General features: G+C 37.7%; 1 protein-coding gene across 1 annotated transcript in view; it reads left to right on the forward strand.

Annotated features, from left to right (window-relative positions):
• The window catches only part of BANP (BTG3 associated nuclear protein), a 150,995-nt gene that overhangs the window by 67,793 nt on the left and 64,027 nt on the right, over positions 1-19,175 (forward strand). Inside the window, exons 8-11 of the mRNA XM_080637030.1 lie at positions 1,635-1,802; positions 10,612-10,742; positions 13,548-13,610; positions 15,756-15,800. Of these exons, the coding sequence (XP_080493156.1) occupies positions 1,635-1,802; positions 10,612-10,742; positions 13,548-13,610; positions 15,756-15,800 (407 nt within the window). The remainder of the gene's footprint in view (positions 1-1,634; positions 1,803-10,611; positions 10,743-13,547; positions 13,611-15,755; positions 15,801-19,175) is intronic.

A 19,175-nucleotide genomic window follows, 5' to 3' on the forward strand; every position in this document is an offset into this window, starting at 1 on the left:
TGCACAGCAGCAGATAATTCCAGCAGATTTTCCTCCTTTACTACTCCCACTGCCTTTTTGGACACATAATATAGGGGTTGTAAAGCAATCTCTTAAGTAGCATGCTTGCTGTTGCTTGCCAGTGAGAAATCTTGGGGCTTTTAAAGTGCTTTTGAATTAGGTTTTGGATACCAGTGTTTTCCTCCTGTATGTTCTCTACTTCGTTTCAAACTGCTTTTTGAACAGATTATAGAAAAAATTATCTGGAGCGTCAGAAAATAAATGTGTTTAAAAAATTATGATGACATAAGAGATAAAGTACTGTGCTTGACTGTGTTAGATCAGTAACCTGCAAATTGCAGCTTCTGAGGGCTCTGGGCTCATTTGTAATACAAAGGAAGTACAAAGCTCTTTGTTTGTGTGAATGTGGAATTTTGCGGCTGTAGGCTTCAAATCATTTGTCTTGATACCAAAAGGAATATACGAATCTTAAAGAGATCTTTCAAGCATAGTCATGTTGAGTAAAAGCATTTATTACAGCTTTGGAATGTTTAACTGCAGTATTGCACATGTAAATCTGGAAAGTTTGTGAGTACTGAAGTTTTAGGGAATGTTATAAATGTTCACATAGTTCTGTTTTAATTCCTGGGGTTTGAACCTTCGGGTTTACTTTTTCAAGTGTGGCTTTCTTTTTTTTCCTTTTTTTTGCAGCCACGTGGATTATAGATTTCTCTTAACATACAGGCAAATGCTCTCAACTGTTGGATGCTTTATGCAAAATCTAAACCACTTGGAAGCTTAAAATGAAATAGTAAAAGTATGTAGCAATATGAGGAGGACCTTGAAACAGCTGACAATGCACAACGCTTCCTTCCCAGTTTTAAAGCCTTTTGTTCAGATGTTGAAACAAGTATTTCTTGTCATACCTGAAATGGTCTTTTTCCTCCCTCTTTTTCTTGGGCTTCCTTTTCGGGTGCACATGATAACGAACCTGGTTTGAGTTGGCAGCAGCACTCAATCTGTATGAGCTTGGTTTCAAAATACTCAGCTCAACTCATGAGCGAACATTGTATTTATTTAACAGTTTGGCAACTTAGCACCGAAGACTGGAAAGTGTGTAATGTGGCTCTTTAAATGACTTAATAGTAGTGGTAACATTTTCAGAGGATTCTAATTTTGTATTGCATTTTTATTGGATTCCGATGAATTTTGAACTGAGCTTTAAAAGAGGGTTTGCCCTTTTTTTTTTTTATAGGGAGCTTTATATGCCTTCCTACTTACCAGATGTATATATACTGTGGGGCACTACCAGTGAGAAAGAAATCTTTCTAGATTTGGCTTTGAAGTAGTGGATCCTTCTGTTGGTTAGTGTTGCACAGCTTTAATGTGATAGTGCAGTTTCCGTGGATAGAAGTGTAGATTAGGAAATTTCTAATATTCTGATATTTAAAAATACGTAACTAGGGTTATCTAATTTTGGGAATAGCTGTTGAAACCACATCACTATGGCTTTGGCTTTTTTCATAATATCATTGTATTCCTTTAGGCAGCGTCAAGCATGAGGTGTGCCAGTGTGTGCCATCTATGCATTTTCTGGGGAAAAAAACCCAGATTTATACTGATTTTCAGCCGTTTATGTTTTTGTCTAATTACAGGTCACCTATTTTACAAATTCGGGATCACAGAATCTGACTGGTACAGAATCAAGCAAAGCATAGACTCCAAATGTCGAACAGCTTGGAGGCGGAAACAACGGGGACAGAGTCTTGCTGTGAAAAGCTTTTCAAGGCGAACACCTTCATCCTCATCTTACAGTGGTTCAGGTAAGAAAAACAGACAACCTTCTCCTCAACCCACAGTAACCAAACCAACCCCAACAGGAACTGAAACTTACAGCAGTAATGCCATTTGCTTTTCAATATACCTGAAAATTACCTTGATCTTAATTGTATTTACAACAGGTGTGTGTAGTACCTACAAATGTGGCTATTTTTGCATAACAAAGGTAAACAGAGAAACCCATGTTTCTCACGAAGTTTTGGAGTTGATGTTGTATTCTTACATTTTTTGTTTTGGAAGTACCATTTATCATTGGTGAAGAGGCCTCTCTGTTACAGTGTGTGTATATTGACAGTGTTTCTCAAGGAGTGTATCTGTGTACTAAGTGAAGCTATCCATTCATAGTTAAATCATTGTGGGCCTCCAGCGGAAGCCAAGCACCTCCTGGGGTAGTTGGCTTCCACCAGCCTTGTGATGCTTGTACCAAAGTAGATCCCTGGTGGGATGAGCTTCTAATCCTGTTTCATCTACAAATTGCAGTCACTCTCTTGGTCGCAGTGCATTAAAGATCCTAGAAGGGAAGTGAGATGTGTGTATGTGTGTGTGTTCACAAGGACAAGGAAAAGGGAGTCTATCTCTAGAACAGTAGTAAACTACGGATTTGCCAGAAATGAGTGTAGGACATTCCAAACGGGAGAGAGACTGGCTTTGTGGGTTTGTACATTATCTGAATGCCTGCCTTCACTGAGATGCTTAAGAACATCCATCTCCGTGTGTTAACTGAAGTACATGCAGCTTTATGCTATGGTATGGGTTGTTTTTTTTTTTACCATGGTAATTTTTTTCAGTAGAGAGTCAAAGTGTTTCTGCAGCTGATATTCAAGAGGAGTTAAGTGAATAAATCTTTCTTGGTGTGTTCGCACCATTTAGTAGGACGTGCTAAATTTTGTTCCTGAAGTGTTTTCCTCTGAAGAATTTAAATACATTGTAGGTGATTTTATATTTCCATATAGGTATGTAGACATGAATAATAATAACAAATGAAAAATACTGGCCTAAGAAGTGTTCTCATAGGACGTTTCTGGCTCATGCTTTTAATATAAAGCAGTGTTATGGGACACTTGTACGTCATATATTAAAAACAGTGTTTTGGAAGTGAGCCCAAAGAAAAGGAAGTAAGTTTATTTGCCTGCATAAAATTTTTGGTTGCATGTTAACACTAACCACTGTATCTCATGCAAAGAATGCCAAAATCTGCTTTCAATGGAAAATTTTATGTGCTGGAACTGGGAATCATATCCAAAATTCTCAAATTAAAACAACTAATCAACGTAATGATAACCATAAGCCATATACGTTAATGGGATTTTTATTTTCAGTCTCTAGGCAATCAGTATTTTAGACTAAAAATGCAGTAGTAAGTGGATATTACAGGCCTGTGCTCATTAGTCTGTACTCCTTGACTGTTGTTAAGATCTATTATTAAAAAATACTAATCTTTAATCTACTGGTTTGGAGATTTGGGGAAACCTGTGTAGAGATGTAAAACATACTCAGGCTCGGTGGATTCTTGTGTTCAGAAGGCCATGAGATACTAAGTTTTGGTGGTGTTTTTTCTGTTGTTAAGCTGAAAACTCAGAGTTTCCCCCAGCCAGTTCCGCTAACCTGATTTGTGAACAAATTGTTCCATGGGTACAGGGACACCTGAATTAACTCCTGGGATTTCTGTAGTGTGCTGTCTGAGCAGGTGAGAGTAGCAAGTATGGACACTCATGGGCTGGTTCTGCAAGAGCCACCTTGGTGTTTTGGGGGCCGCCTGTGTGTCCCTTAATAGCAAAGAAGTGGCTGCATGTCCTTATAAAGATGTCTTTGGTCCAGAAGATGATGAAGTTCAGCTGAGACATCTTGGCACGTCATTGGCAGGACTGCATGGACTGTGCAGCCAAGAGTAGAGTACCGGCAATAACATTAACAGCTGCCTCTGGTAACGGTATGTGAAAATGTTCCCATGGATCCAGAGTCTTTTGTTAATTTTCTTTAAAATACTGCACTTACTCAGAATGTCATTGGCATCATTTTCTGGGAGGCCATGAAGATGTGAGATGAATTCACCACTGCATTCATACCCATGGTGAAAAAGCTGAGAAAAACAGACCACTTTTCTAGAATCAGGTGGTCCTTTGCAAAACTCATTTGCATTCCCAAATCAGGTGGGAATGGTATTTCACCTGAAGAGAGAAGAGGGGTATGAGGAAAAACAGGGAAGTGGGTTGAGAGGCTAAATAAGCGAATAGGGAAAAGAAAGAGAAGAAAAGATGGAAGGAAAAAAGAAGTAGATTCCCAGATGTTTAAAAGGTAACTTTTGCATGACAGGGCTGTAATTCCACTGCTCTTTTCAGGTAACTTCGTGAACTGCTCAAACTTTGCCTTTGTGTCTTCACATCCCTGGAACCCCTCAGTGGAATTACAGCATCATAATTCACAGGCATCTGTTCCTTATTATACACACTGTACAGTGGATATAGCAGAATTCCTGCTGCCAGCTAGCAAGAAAGAGAAGTAATATTTCACAGCTCTGAAGCAAAGGAGGTCTGTATTTCACAGTTATGACAACATAGCTGTCAAATATGGCTTTTTAAAGTGTTACATATGAACCCAGACAGTTTTTATGGTAGCATTTGTTTCGGGGGCAATTTAAGGTGAGCCTTTAACAGTCTGAAATACAGCTACTTGAGAAACTGTCTTTCCCATTATTGTTAGTTATAGTTATTAAGATCAGCTTCTAGGTGCTTTATGTCAGGTCTCCACCCTGCTGTGGTTGCTGCTTTCTGCAGAAGAATACCTGTTTGGTTTCACTGAGTAGTATGTTATTCCATGTCAGTACATGTATTACAGGTATTTGTGTAGTTTATCTGTTGGATGGAGTGTAGTAGGTGCTTCACGCAAAAGATATAATGAATAAAAAAGTCTGTTAGAAGATTGTGAATGGCCACTGTGTTGTGCCTATACTGTGAAGGATGCTGGGATATGCCGTGTAGTATCTTGCACAACGTCTGCTGAGCTGTTCTGAAAAGCTTTGGCTCCACTCACTCAGCAGAAGACTGGCTTCTGTTCAAAGAAGCTGTAGTGATTTAGTTGGATCAGGAAGCGTAGTGAAGGGTGTTCCGTGACCAGTCAAGCTAGGTTGCTGGGCACCTTAAGGTAAGGGTGTCATCATGTTCTCTGATAGTTTAGATACACCAGTGGTGTTGCACAAGTTCAGTAAGAAAGTGCTTTTATTTCACCTCTTGTAGGTGAGCGTTTCAGGTGCTGCCACTTGGGGGGAAGATTTACACACGCTTCCCCTTCTTTTGCCAGGTTAAATATGATAAACCTAAGCTATCTGCGGAAGTACTTAAACCAATTGTTCATAGCTAAATTATGATAATTTCCTAGGAAAGGTTTACAGTTTACCCTGGAAGATATTCGCGTAGTCTTCAGAGAGCCCTTCTTAAGATGCACTGTTGCCATCAACAACAGATGCCTTAAGTAGACGCGTAGTATCACAGTGTCTGCTGTGCAGCTGAGCTATTCTGAAAGCATCATTAAGAGATTTAAATCTGATTTCAATGTCCTAAGCGTGAATGAACGAACACCATGTTCCCTGTTTGAAGTTTTTCCAGAGTTTGGTAAGGTTTTTCCACTTCTGAACTTTTGATTGTAGTACTTAATATCAAAATTATGACCAAGAAGTGCAACAGAAAGAAAAGGCTCAAATCCAAAAATGTCACATTTGGTTGGCTTGAAATAATATTTCTCATCAGTTACCTCTAGGGGCTGATAATAGCAAGATAACTTTCTGTATGTCATGGCGTAATAATACATAATAATACAGCAGAAGGTTTATTGGTGCTTTCCGTCAAGTGTTGCAAAGGATCAGCTGTTCTGCAGTTTTGTGACTTTTGAGTTATTGCATGCACAATAAAGCAGTCTGAGCTATTTACATTTAAAGAGGATTGCTATTCTTGAGCTTCATTCTTATGTACTTGTTGGACATGTCAGAGGCTTTTTCTGCTTGTTGTGCATAAAAGTTTATGTAGCACGTGGCTTTGATTTGAGTTGTGCTGCTGAAAGTGATAACAGATTTCTTCTCTGCTCTTTTTATCACATGGAAAAATTAGCTACACAGATGATGTAGAAAAGTAGGAGATTGAGGCCATAGTCCTTACGTAGTCTTACAAGCTTTTGGCCTTGTAATTCTGTGATAGTGTTCAAGTGTTAAGAGCTCAAGAGGAGTGGATCTGCAGACAAAAACATGTTTAAGGGAGCCGGTAGGAAAATACGAAAGAATACCTCTTCTCAGTCCTTTGCCCTCAATGATATTAATTGAGATTGTTCTACGCTTCATTGACTGTGGAGCTTCACAGTAGCCACAAGATTTATGGGTTGCATAAAGTTGTAGTAGCTGACTGTTACATTTAGGCAGAACTTGGGTTTTGTTATTTTATCTGGCTTTTCTGTTTGAAGCTGTTGCCTTTCAATGGAATTGAGGTATTAATTGCAGTAGTTTGCTCTGCTCTTCTCAGTGCCAACACTTTGGTCCTTAATGTGCGTTTTTCTCTTCTTTCCTTTTTTCTGATGAGTTGTACACATGGCTGCCATGATAATTTAGCAAGATACTCGTTTTATAAATGTTAGCAGTCTATGGAGGGAAGGCACTAGGAAATGAGGTTTTTGGGAGGAGGATTAATTGAAGAGGGCCTTCTCCCTTTCTTTTAATTTCTCTTAAGATTGTTAACGCTGTTATCACCATTTTCCATGTTGGAATTTTTAATTAGTTCTATGACTTTGGGATTTGTGTGTAGAAGTGCTCAGCCTATGCTGTCACATACAAAAATGGATGTGCAGCCAAATCTTCAAAGCTGTTCTGCAGAATTGGAGGCATTTAGCACTGGCTGAGTGAGGTGTAGGGGTAATGGTTTACAGCATACAGTTTTATTTCTATTAATTGTTCAGTAATGGTGTTTTCTCTGCTTTTTGTTTGAGGACTGCTTTGCTACCTCGAGCTATTAACCTTTCCCTACTAGGAAAACACATCTGCAAGAAGCAGGAGTGGGAGGCCTATACACCAGGAAAACGGGTGTGAATAACAACACATAAGGAGAATAGGCCCAAATCTCTCTGCTACGGAATTTGTACCTCCTACATTTCCTTCCAATACGTGAAGCCAGATGCTCCACTGATAACTATGAAGTAGAATAGGAAAGAATCAGAAAACACTGAAGGTTTTGCTTTTGAAGTGAGAAATTTTAAAACTGATCTTAGTTGAGAATTAAACACACACCTTCTTGAAACAGTTACAAATGATACTTGTCTGACAAATCTCATCTTGCTCATCAGAGTCTGTGGAACATCAGCATTGAGAGATATAACAGAATAACTGCTTCAGAAGGGGTGATTTTGCCAACTGTTGAACATTCATCTGAGAAGACAAACTCACTCAGGCTAAATTTACTTTACAGCTCGTAAGGACACGCAGTAAACAAGTGGGAAAAATGTGATAGGTCCAATTTCAATTTGCAAAGAAGGAATGTTTCAGTCAAGTTTTTTTCACCCCTACATCACAGCTTAATCACCTGTGGAATAGTCAGTGCAGCATCTTCCATTCCATGGATAGCTCCCAGGCTATTCCATGCAGCGAAGGTTGCTTTGGGAACACCATGGAAAACATACTCAGTAGTAGCACTGCGTAAGCTGTTTGTTCATGTCAAAGTACCCCTTTGTAACCAGTGCAGTGGAAAATTTCAAAGCAGGAGTTCAGCTGTGTAGCTTCTTGGTGCCAGGGATTCTCAAATATATCAAAGTTGCAAATGTGAGGCTAGATAGTTTACATGATAGTGATTTATAACTGTTGACACATCCTCCATTCAAGCCTTGTGCTATTCATGTTTGTGTTTGTTTTTAATGGGGAATGTTTAAAAACGGATAAATAATTACTTTTGTCTGGTCAGAGATTTAGAGAGGAAAAACAATACTTATAAAGGATGTTTTATTTTTAGACACCGTTGAATCCTCTCTCTTCTTTCTTCCTAAGAAGAAAAAAACCCCCACCAAAATGCAACAAAAAAAGAAAGAAAACCCAACTGTGGTCATTGCAGTGAAGCCAAACTGAGATCTATTTATAAGTGGCCATGTGAGATATACAGTATAACTGCATTCAGTCTGCATCTGCTGTTCCTACCTCTGCTAAGTATAATAATTTCTGGCATCTCTGAAGCAAAAGATGGGTTACAAATAAAGGCTTTTGGCCTTTATAGTTAAAAATATATTCCAATATGTGCATATAATATACGTGTAAATATATATCTGCCGCAGCTCTTATTTCTTCGATACTGTTTTATTGCATAACTTAAATCAGAAAAGAAATACTCATTGTAAATGAATCTTCGTGTTTTCTCAGAAGTACAGCACTGCAGTTTGTGTGATGGTAAGTGTAAGCTACAGGAAGAGTGCTGGTAGAAAGTTACTGAATCTGGGAGTGAAACACATTTTTACTTGCTTGTGTCTCAAGTCCAGTTTTGTCCTTTGTGTGTATTTACATTTATGCTCTGTGTTTGAGTGTATGAAGTTTGCTTGTACGTGTGTGTGTGTGTGTGTGTGTGTGTGTGTGTACACACACTTTGAAATGAAGGATTATGTACTTTGATGGTGGTTTGACCAGCGTTGAGTTGTAACTTAGCTTGGCTGCTGAATTATGTACTGGGGGACTGGGCAGCATGATGAAAAGACAAAATCACAACAAATGGAATAGTGGTAGCTTGTAGGAAGCAAGATAAGTAACAGCGGGTTTCCTTAGCCATTTAGCATCCATAAAATGCTATTATTAAAAAATACAGAAAATTAATTGCATAAAATATTATTAGGACTGAACTAGTGGAAATGAGAGGAAAAATGAAAGACAACAGGGCTTAGATAAATGATGTTTTTGGAGTATCTGTTCCTTTCAGTGGCCATGGCAAAGCCACTGCCAATGGAAAGCATGATTTAGTATCAGAAATGGAAAAAGTCACACTATTATTTGGTTGATGGTGCAGTTTTTCCTGCTAGGTATGTGACTTTTCTGGCAACTGTGATTTGTTAATCCCATCTGGAATTCTGTACAGCAAATTTCTGTTGACAACAGTGCATGAAATACTGGAGTGGCACTATAAGCAGCAGGACTATATTTAAGAAATCATAAAAGTTCTTCAGTTACCTCCTAGTCGAATGTAAAGTATTACAGATGGATGCCCAGAAGAGAGCAAACCCATGTACTTGTTAATGTTTTGCTCAATTACTGCAAAAGTGTTCTGGTTGTAGTTATGTGTTTGCAGATTAACATCATTAGAGCTGTCTAGTGGAACTGTTAAGCGACTAAACTTTCAACAAGTAAGTAAATACCAGCTTGGTGGTTTTGAGTTAGTTTCCAGTCCCCATGTTTAGACATAAAACTCCAAAATTATCTTCTTACACAAACATTTGGAGACAGGATAAAAAAAACCCCAAAGAATGGATGATTTTTTTAAAGAACATTTCCATTAAAATATTTGTATGAGTGAACAAGGCTTATTCTTGCAAAACTAACATTCTCTTTTCAGTATAAATCTTAAAGGATTAAGTAGATGTATTAAAATTTTATAACACATGACTTCCTCCTGTGCTGGCTTACAAAACCCCAATAATTTAAAAAAAATCAAAGTGTATCAACCATCAGTCATCTCTGAGCAGGACAAGGCCTATCTGGTGCTTATTTAAGCAATACATAAAATCTTGTAAGGAAGTGATCTACAATGGAAGTAAATGACACTGTTTCTTAAATATTTTCATTATAGTTTCCGGTACTTGGAGAGATTGAAAACCCTGTGGTATTGAATTTAACTACATGTTGGATATTAATGTGTTTTACGTTATCTTGTAGCATAGAAGTCATTGTCAGAGCAATAAATAATTTAGAAAAATTGTAAACCACTTAATGCTTCAGAGATTTCATTCAGTGTATTTCTGTGGTATAGTAAAAGAAAAATGTTAAAATCATTTATAAGAACGCTGTATCTAAAGTGTTTCTTCAAACAATTCATTATTCTAAAAGCCCTTTCTGACAGTCCCATTCTCCAAGATGTCTTCAGTAAAAAAAAAAAGGAAGAAAACTAGGACTGGTGCAGAATTGTAGTGTGACATTAGTATGATGTTAGTATGATACTGGGGCATTTTAAGGTTTTTTCCTAGCAGCGTCTACTTGAACTTGTCACATGTGCTGAAAAACTGTCATTGATCGATAGCTCTGGGTCTTTTTCCTGATTGGTAGAGGGATATATAGGATCTCGTGATGCATTTATCCACTAATGGGGTCTTGATCTGTAGGAAAGCATATGTAATGTCAGATTTATAAGGATCCTTTCCCTGCAGCTGGAAAACCTAGGAAGGAATCTATGATACATCTGCTTCTAATGCAAATCATTATCCTCTTGAAATCACGCAATGGTTTTCCTGTTTCCCGAAGGTAACACCAGGTGTCTTCGTTTGTGTAGGGGCTGCTGCTTAGGAAATATATGTGGTTTTGCTTTGATACGACTTTTACTATTGTAGAATCTTTAATCTAGTTTCGAAAGATGCTTTTAAACATACGCTTTCTCAGAGACAAAATAGCCTTTGGAACTCCTTGGAAATCTGTAGCAAATCTAGAAGCATGTGTAAGAGTATTAATGCACAAATGATCTGTGTCTGCTTACTGACTGTGTTTGTTTTCCACAGTTTTTAAGTCGTAATTCGTTGTTGCCTGGACACTGGCATGAGATAAACACATGTCACAAAGCTGGATTTTTGTCTCTCTTTCAGAGGGTTCGCAGAGTTCAGTTTCAGCTTCTAATGAGATCCAGCAGAACCAACCACAAGCGCTACACTATGCATTAGCCAACGCTCAGCAGGTTCAGATCCACCAAATAGGAGAAGATGGACAAGTCCAAGTAGTATGTACTCAACTTTTTCTAAATGATTCCATTTAAATAACCTAGTTTATTACAAACTTTGCTTCAGTTTAAATTTAATTTTCGTTTTTTGTTTTGAAGTGGCCTATCATTTGAGTGCAATTTTCAGAAAATAAACATTGAAAGCTTATTAAAAAAACCTGATTTGGCAAAAATCTTCATACAGGATGTGTTCATGCAATTATTGCAAACAAATGCACATCGATTACTATATATAGAATGACTAGTCTCCACCTGGCCGTTTGTTTGCACTTGCCATAATAATAATAGCAGACGTACTCAACATATGATTTACACTTCAGAGGTAGTTCCAGCTATGACTTTCAAAACAAGAATGCATTTCTTTATTTATTTTCATTTAAAAAACTCTGCATTCTTAGGCATTTTTTGAACATCTGCTAGCTGAATCCCTTACATGTGTATTCATTTAGATACATGTATAGAAGTAAAAGTTATAAATATTGACATTTTTTTAAGCCTGAGACTCCTACCATAACTCAGCCATAATTATTTTTAGATAAGGTTTTAGTGTACTCTGAAAAAACCTCATGTTGGTTTCAGTTCCTGTATACTACAGTTTGGCTACAAGGATTGTTTCAAGTTCAAATTAAAACAAAACAGAAGCCACAAAACCCCAAAACTCAACTGGGCTAGGCGGTGTCCAAGCACAAAACAGAAGCATGCACAGAGATGTATTTACCTGCTCTGCATGATGACCACATAAGACCACTTCCCTTAGAAACCAGGCTAAAAAAACAGGTGGAAATGGGCAAATAATCAAGAATTCCTGAGATGTTAGTCAATGATACAAAATGTAGTAGCTAGTGATCTGGCTGTTGCAAGAGTTTTGGTCATCGCCATTACAAAGAAGAGTCTGAAGTGGGGTAATGAATAGATATTTGATAGGTATTTATAGTATTCTCTTCCCAGGTAAAAGAGGCAGGGCTGGAGAGAAGGAGAAAATCTGTCCAACTGAATAATTTACACATAGAGAATGAAAACTCTCTATCAACCCAGCGAATACTCAAGTCTGGTCATTCAGACCTGCAGATAGCATGGAAATGGTGACATTGTTCTGAAAGATACTGAAGAAAAAAGGGCTGTGAAGGACTGATGCATTTGGAATCTTATAAAAAAAGACATGTCTGTAAGACCGCTACCAAGAGTAGCAGTAGAGGAGTCTTGGAAACTGGGGCAAGATTTCAAGATACGCGCTGCACTGTTGAAGGCAACTGGCAAGAGCTGTAAGCATTGCTTAAAAGGAGGACTTAAACATTAGCCAGAATATTTTTTAAGGAGTGCATGAAACTCAAAGGAGTTGAAATGAAAGTCACTGGGAGGAACTCCAGTCAGCAAATGTAGGAGTTGTGGAGAGGAAAATGCACTACAGAGCAGGCTAACAGTCATTAGTAAGGTAGTAGATATTTATAGTGTATATGTTTAAAAGAAGTCAGTATTGACTTGGATTTGTGAACAAACCAAAAGGACTGTCCTTTGAAGGTCAGCTGTGTATCTGCAAAAGATGAGTGAGCAGTTCTCTTATGGAATGCTGCATAATACAAAGATGAATAAAATCACCTTCTTCCCCTCTCTCTTTAATCAGAAAGGAGAGTGGCTTATATTTGAAAACTCTATAAATGGGTCTTTTAAATGTTCAGTGCTTTTTCCTGGGAGCCCTGAGAGCTCGATGTTAAGGAGGGAAAGTGATTCTTATCTCAACATGGACTGGGCTGTGCTATAATTTTATATACGGTCCCTATTGTCAGAGCAATACTTCCAGTATGTTTTTTCTTCCTATAAATAGACAGTTTCCTTCTAGAGGAAATGAAACTGTTTGAAATAGAGGGATCTGTGTTTCTTTGAAAATCATATGCAATTGTTCTTGTGTTATAAAATAAGAAGAGCCTTTGACAGAATTCCAAATGATTATCTTTAATCTCTGTCTCATGCAGGCATATTAAAATGAACACAAAGCCTTATAAACCCTGAAGTAGGTTATTTAGAATCCAATCTCCCTTCAGGTAAATCACAGTAGCAAGGACTTCACTGGGCTAGTCAGGATGCACAAGGAATTCCGTCCACTCTTATCCATGTTTTGATCAAAAGGTTGGCTTGATACTGTTCCGAAGTGGTGGGTATGGTCAGCAATACAAAGTATTAACATTATTAAAACTGTTACGACAGATTCTCCACTAACATAAACCAATGTAACTGCATTCAAATTAACTATTTCATGCCAATTTACAGCAGCTTGAGAGTCTGTAGCATGGTACTGTACTTCAGCCAAACTATAGGAATGCATAAAGCTCTTTGGACACTTACAAATAACCTTTTAAAACCTCACTCTTAGCAAGTAGCTAGTCTTGGCATATCTGTTTTAAGAACTGAATTTCCAAGGTCTTTAAATGGGATTAATGTTTCAGGCGCAATGCTAATCTGCCAAAGCAAGTTAGTCCCATACTTTGTGTATCAATCAAAAATGCAGACACTGTGTCTGTAGAGAAATGTGCTACATAAATGTTATTTATTATTATGCCTATTTTCTTTCCTTTTATGTGAAAATGAACCATTCTTTCTTCAAAGTCCTTCTGCTTATACTTTGCATAACAAGATGGGGAAATATGTATGCACTTTATTATTTTTAAAGCTGTCTTTAGTGGTTTTCGTTGAATAAGCATTTGGCTTCCGTACGTTAAGCTGTATTGAATCCAAGGTAATAGCCTCTTCCTCTAGTTATGATTGTCTTCTGATGCTTCTTGGTGTTTTCTTTTGTTGCGGATCCCACAGGGCCATCTCCACATAGCCCAGGTTCCCCAAGGCGAGCAAGTCCAAATCACGCAGGACAGTGAGGTGAGCCAAAAGTTTGGGTACCCGTGGATAAGATGCTGGCCAGAACAGAGGGCCCCAATTCTAAAACTGAACCTCTGGGATCCGTTACAATACTCTACAGGAACCAGCAGGGGTAGAAGTGAGAGCATGAGGGGGGAGCCAGGATGAAATGTGCTTTATGGCAGTATATGCAATATGTTCTTTCTGACTCTGGGGGGGTTGTGGGTTTCTTTTTGTTTGTTTGCTTTGGGTTTTTTCTTGACCAACCAAGACAGCTCTCTGTGTGTGTTACGTGAATGACTGTTGTATATGGCTGATAGTCTTTGGAAATTTAGTACTTACATAGTATTATAAGAAACCAGTTTAGGTATTTGCACTGCCTTTGAGAAATGAAATTATTTTAACTAGGTTTATGAACTCAGTGTGTTCAGAATACTCAGTGTCTTTAACTGTGGGAACTGTTGAACAGGACCTGGAGAAACCTTCAAACTCTGTCTAGTAAAGACACATTGCAGAATGAAGTAAACTGATTGAGTAATCTGACACTGCAGTATTTGCACTTCATATTGTTTTCCATAATCATAGTGTAGTAGAATGGAAATGGATAAATCCAGTAGTGAACCCTCTAATTTTGACATTTTTCCCCCCTACTCTGGCAAGACAGCTGTTAAAGCCAGCTGAATTTACCTGGGTGAGAGTACTGTTGGTTATTTCATGGAATCATAGAACAGTTAGGGTTGGAAAGGACTGTAAGATCATTTAGTTCCAACCCTACTGCCATGGGGAGGGACGCCTCACACTAGGGCATTTAAAAATGTATAGAGACTCCTAACTGCTAAGACTGCTGATTTCTTGTGCGCTTTGTTTACATGAGGAAGCAATAGCTATATAAGTTTAAACATAAATGCAGCCTGCTATTTTAATCTACGATTTCTCTGTAGTGTTTTTTACTCAATGTGAAGCACATCTGCTTGTGGGTAGGTTTAATCCATTTCCAAAGTACCTTAAATCACATCTCATAAAACCACTTTTGTTGAAGAGAGGTGTTGTTAACAAAGGGAGCTATTGTAGAATAAATATTATTGTAAATATTATATAAACATTATAGTTAAAGGCAGTCTTCTTTGAAGAACTTCTCAGACCTAGGGAGAAATAAGGAAGGATCAAAATGTTCTGGTCTGAAGGCATGTATAATGTGCTGCAACAAAAGTGAAGCAGGTTTTGGGTAAAGAGACACTGAAAAAATTATGATTCAGCAGATACTAATTGTAATTGATCCTGAGGTGCCCACTGGCTTCCTCTGAAGTTCCTGTGTGAAAGACTTTTAAGGACTACATCTGTCCATGACAGATGAAAACATCTGGTTTTAAATTTATTACAATGTACACAGCTTCAAATAAGAAGAAGTGCTGCCAGTAAGAGAAAATGCAGAAAATATGCAAATCAAAGAAGTGGTGGGGTTTTTTTCCTCAAAGAAACGTGCTGTTTCACTGCATGTCTCTGTGTTTGGGAAACTGTGTTTATAATCCAAGTATACTTCTGAAAAGATGTATCTGAACATATGAATAAAAGCTTCATTTTGAAAGATACTGCTGCCCTTTTCACTTTGTAGCTACAGTTTTCCTTTAAGTACTTTACAATATTGTTTTTTTTATTTTGTAATAGATGTAACTTCTGTGGCAGAACTATGATGGTATCGAATTTTGATGAAGTAAAAAAATCTGGTAGCACAGGCAGTAACTTCATAACAACCAATAGTAGATCGTACTCCACACATGTAAAAGTGTTAATACTGCTAACTCGAGTTTAGTAACTTAAATTTGCAGTTTTATATAAATAAGGAAAACCCCAAAGCTTACCTCAAAAGCCATGCGAACAAACTCTGCATAAAAATATTGTACATCATACAGTAACTTTGAGAAAGCAAAACATGCTGGTGCTGAAAAGCTTCCTTGCTTTTTAGTCTGTTTATCCTCTGTGGTTAAAGTCCTGACCATCAAATTGTAGCTGGATTGCCAAGATAACCCTCAGCAGAATTTCCTAAATTAATAGATTTCCTTAATATTGAAGTTGTTTAATAATGAGATGAGAAACAGGCCTTTTTCAGGACAGACCAACTTTTAAAATTCCAAAGTCATTTTAATTGTCACTGCTCTTATTTTACAGGGAAACCTGCAGATACATCAAGTTCATGTGGGTCAAGATGGGCAGGTAGGAACATAACTGAGTTTTAAGCATAATTCTACTTTGGTCTTTAAAATTCATGTTGCATTTGGAATGATCTCACATTATTTGTGGCTGGTTTAAAGAGCAAAATCTGTTCTGGTCCTTCTGTTTTAATAAACAGCTTGCAGAATGATAACACGTAAGCTAAGTACTTTGTCCATGGACTCAAAAGTATTTGCTCAAGCTTATTTCATTACTCCTGTAAGATGCTTTTATCCCTGCAGTTTATACCTTCTTGTCTTCGGCCTTTTCACTCTCAAATCTACTAACTGGGTTGTTTAGACTGCGTACAGTATGTTCTTTTCTCTGTTACCAACTGTCACTGCGGCCAGATGTGGGCTGCAGCCCATGCTAACCAAAGAACATTTATTGCCGAAGTTTAAGCAGATATTTTTTCATTATATGGCTGTCTTGGGAGAAACAGATCTTTCATATCTGCTTTAGTTATTTTTGATAAGATGGCTTTATTAGGTGCTTATGCATACGTGAGGTAAGAAAAAGAAGCTTTTACTTTGAGTGATGAGTCACTAAGTGATTAAATTAGCAGAATTTCCATGTTTGGTGTCAGCAGAATTCCTAACATTTGATCTCAGTCACACTTTACTAAATGTTGAACTATATTAAGATATCACAGCACAAAAATATTCCTGTAAGAAGCTTTCTAGCCAGGCCACTTGAATAAATGTGTTTTGAATTTTTTTTTGTTCCTGTTGAATACTAATAGGTTGTGAGACATATGGTTAGAACGTGAATATTGTCCTGAAGTGAAGCGGCTCACATCATAAAGGTTCTTGAACTCAAAGGCTTTGAGAAGCTACCGGTACTCTGAACTTTTGACCACATGCAGTATTCACGTAGGGAAGCAATATGATTTATATTAAAAAAATAAAACCTCCAACATTTTAGTTATTCTTTACTGAGACTTCAGTCAGGAAAACTTTTACAGAAGTGACACTAGGAAAGGTCATTTTATTTGGAGACATGTCAGAACCTTTGTTTGAGTACTTACCGTACTATTTTCCTGCTTTGTGAGATACTGCTGTCCAAATATCTTCTTTAAAGACTAATATTGGGTGATGGTATGCCACTCTGACATGTAGATTAAGTTTTTAAAAAATGTTATAGCCTAGTACCATGATTTTTCCTCTTGGAATATCTGTTCCTAACAAGGATCCACAAATTTCATCTTTCTTAAGCTGCATTGCTTGGTTCTATTTAAGATGTTTTGAGTTCATGCTGGTTGTAAGTGAAATGTTTGGGTGATTATGTTTTCCTGAGCCCTCTGTTTTAGGCAGGAGAGGCAAATTCTGTCATACAACAGCGGCATTCAGCTAAGTCTCATGCTAAAGGAGTCATGAAGTAAGAAACTGTAAACTCTAGAGGAGTAAAAAAACTTCCAAACTCTAAATGTCTGTAAGTGGAGTCTTGCTGATTGTCTGAGCGGCTGCATTAGTACATGTAGAATAAGGCTATTCTGGAAGAAAGGTTTTCTACAAGTACATGTTTGTAAATGTGTGTGTGCACATTTCTCTGCATCTATATAGAACATGATATGTGTTGAGGTGTGTGAGAGTACAAGATAGGGAAGAAAAGCATGATTTAATCTTTTTGTTGTTGAAATCAACATCACTTTATCTATAAAAAGGCATTGGTACTATGACATAGTGCATATTTGTATACGTACTGTGTATAGGTACTATTTGTATGTCCTACTTAATGTCTTGCTTCTACCCAAGTGGTTGTGGCTGCACACGTGTATGTAGGAAATCACTTCAGCATCCAATTTTTTGGTTTTTAACTAACTGTACTCTGGGCCCTGCTGTTAAACTTCCCATGAAAGCAAGCAGTGAAGTGCTGGGGTAGTTTTTCTTCACACCCTGAGCTGTGTTTTAGTGCAGAAAAGTAACTGCTGCCTCTTGAGCATCAACAGGCGTTGTCACACTCCAGCTGGAATCTCTGCAAATCCCCAGGAACCCTCAAGCTCCTCCAGAAGTATTTGCTGCTCAACTGTTTTTCAGTGGAGCAAAAAAATAGGAGGAAGCAAATATTTAGGGGATTTTTATCTCCATTCCGCATGAATTTTGAACCCTTCATCAGCAGTTTAAGCCATGTGAGCCTGTTTTGCACTGAAGTGGATGAGTAGCACTCACATGATTCCTTACAACAGCTCTGTGTGTCTGTCAACACGAGGGGTAGAGGGAAGCCTCTTGCCTCAACTGTCTGCTGCTCATCAGCTGATCTGTGCTAAACGGCCATGTTTTGAGCTATTAGCTCATAAAAGTTGCAAGGAAAAGTGAGTTAAGCTAAACCGTGTTTGTGGTTTAAGAATGGAAGTTGAAACTAATACATTTTCTTTGGCACTTACAGTGGGATAAGAACACGAAGCCTTGTCATATGATATGGTTCAGTGGTAATGTAAGTCATAACAATCCAGTAGCTTGTGATCATCTGTACATGACCTGTGAGCAAGGAGACTTCTGTAGTTTTCCCACCTGTCCATTACTTTTCAGGAGAGTGGCTTTTCCTTCCATGTTTTGAGGTCTAATACACACTGCCAAGGGACACTGAAGAATATTGATAAGTGAATAATGTGGCATTTCTGTTACTAAATGTTTTTATCTGACTACTAGTGGTAATAGATTTTAGCTTGGCTACCAAATAGTCCCTTTGAAAATTCATCATTTGCTGCTGCTCTCCATCTGTTAACTGTACACTTCACAGATGTTGAGTAATCTCTCGATTCAGGTGAGGCTTAGTACTGCCACCTGATGCAGGCTTTCAGTCTGAATCACAAGTAAAAGGTTTACAAAAAGCTGGGGATGCAAGGCATATGTTAGCTTCATACGAACTAAAGCATAAAATGGCATAAATTTACTGTGAAATTTTATAGATAAAATTTCCAAGGTGAATAAATGTTTTAAGCTTTGTAGCAGTAGTAATAAATACCAGCTTTTCTACAGAATGCTGCCAGTTGTTGATTTTAACTTCTTTTTCCCCTTTTTGAATTGTCTATCCAGGTAGTTGCACTCAGTTTAGATTTTGTTTTTCTGGCATTATTCTTCTTGGAACTAAGGAAATAATGCCAAAAAGAATGCTGTCTACCTACACGTGTGTTCTATTAGCTGAAAGTTTTGTATTTCGGTGCATGTTTGATAAAAATACCAAACTGCAAAAATAATTGCAATTTGTATTAACTAACACTTGAAGCCTCAGACCAGTAGGGATTTTTTTTCAACTTTGCATTTGATACTTATGATTACTGGAAGATTTCTAATTTGTGTGTCTTTCCTCTAATTACTTTTCTTCCTTACTCCATCCTTTTCACCCTTTGAGTGTAAATGTTCCTTATCCCAGGAGGCA

Source organism: Psittacula echo, assembly GCF_963264785.1.
Source record: "Psittacula echo genome assembly, chromosome: Z".
NCBI lineage: Eukaryota > Metazoa > Chordata > Aves > Psittaciformes > Psittacidae > Psittacula > Psittacula echo.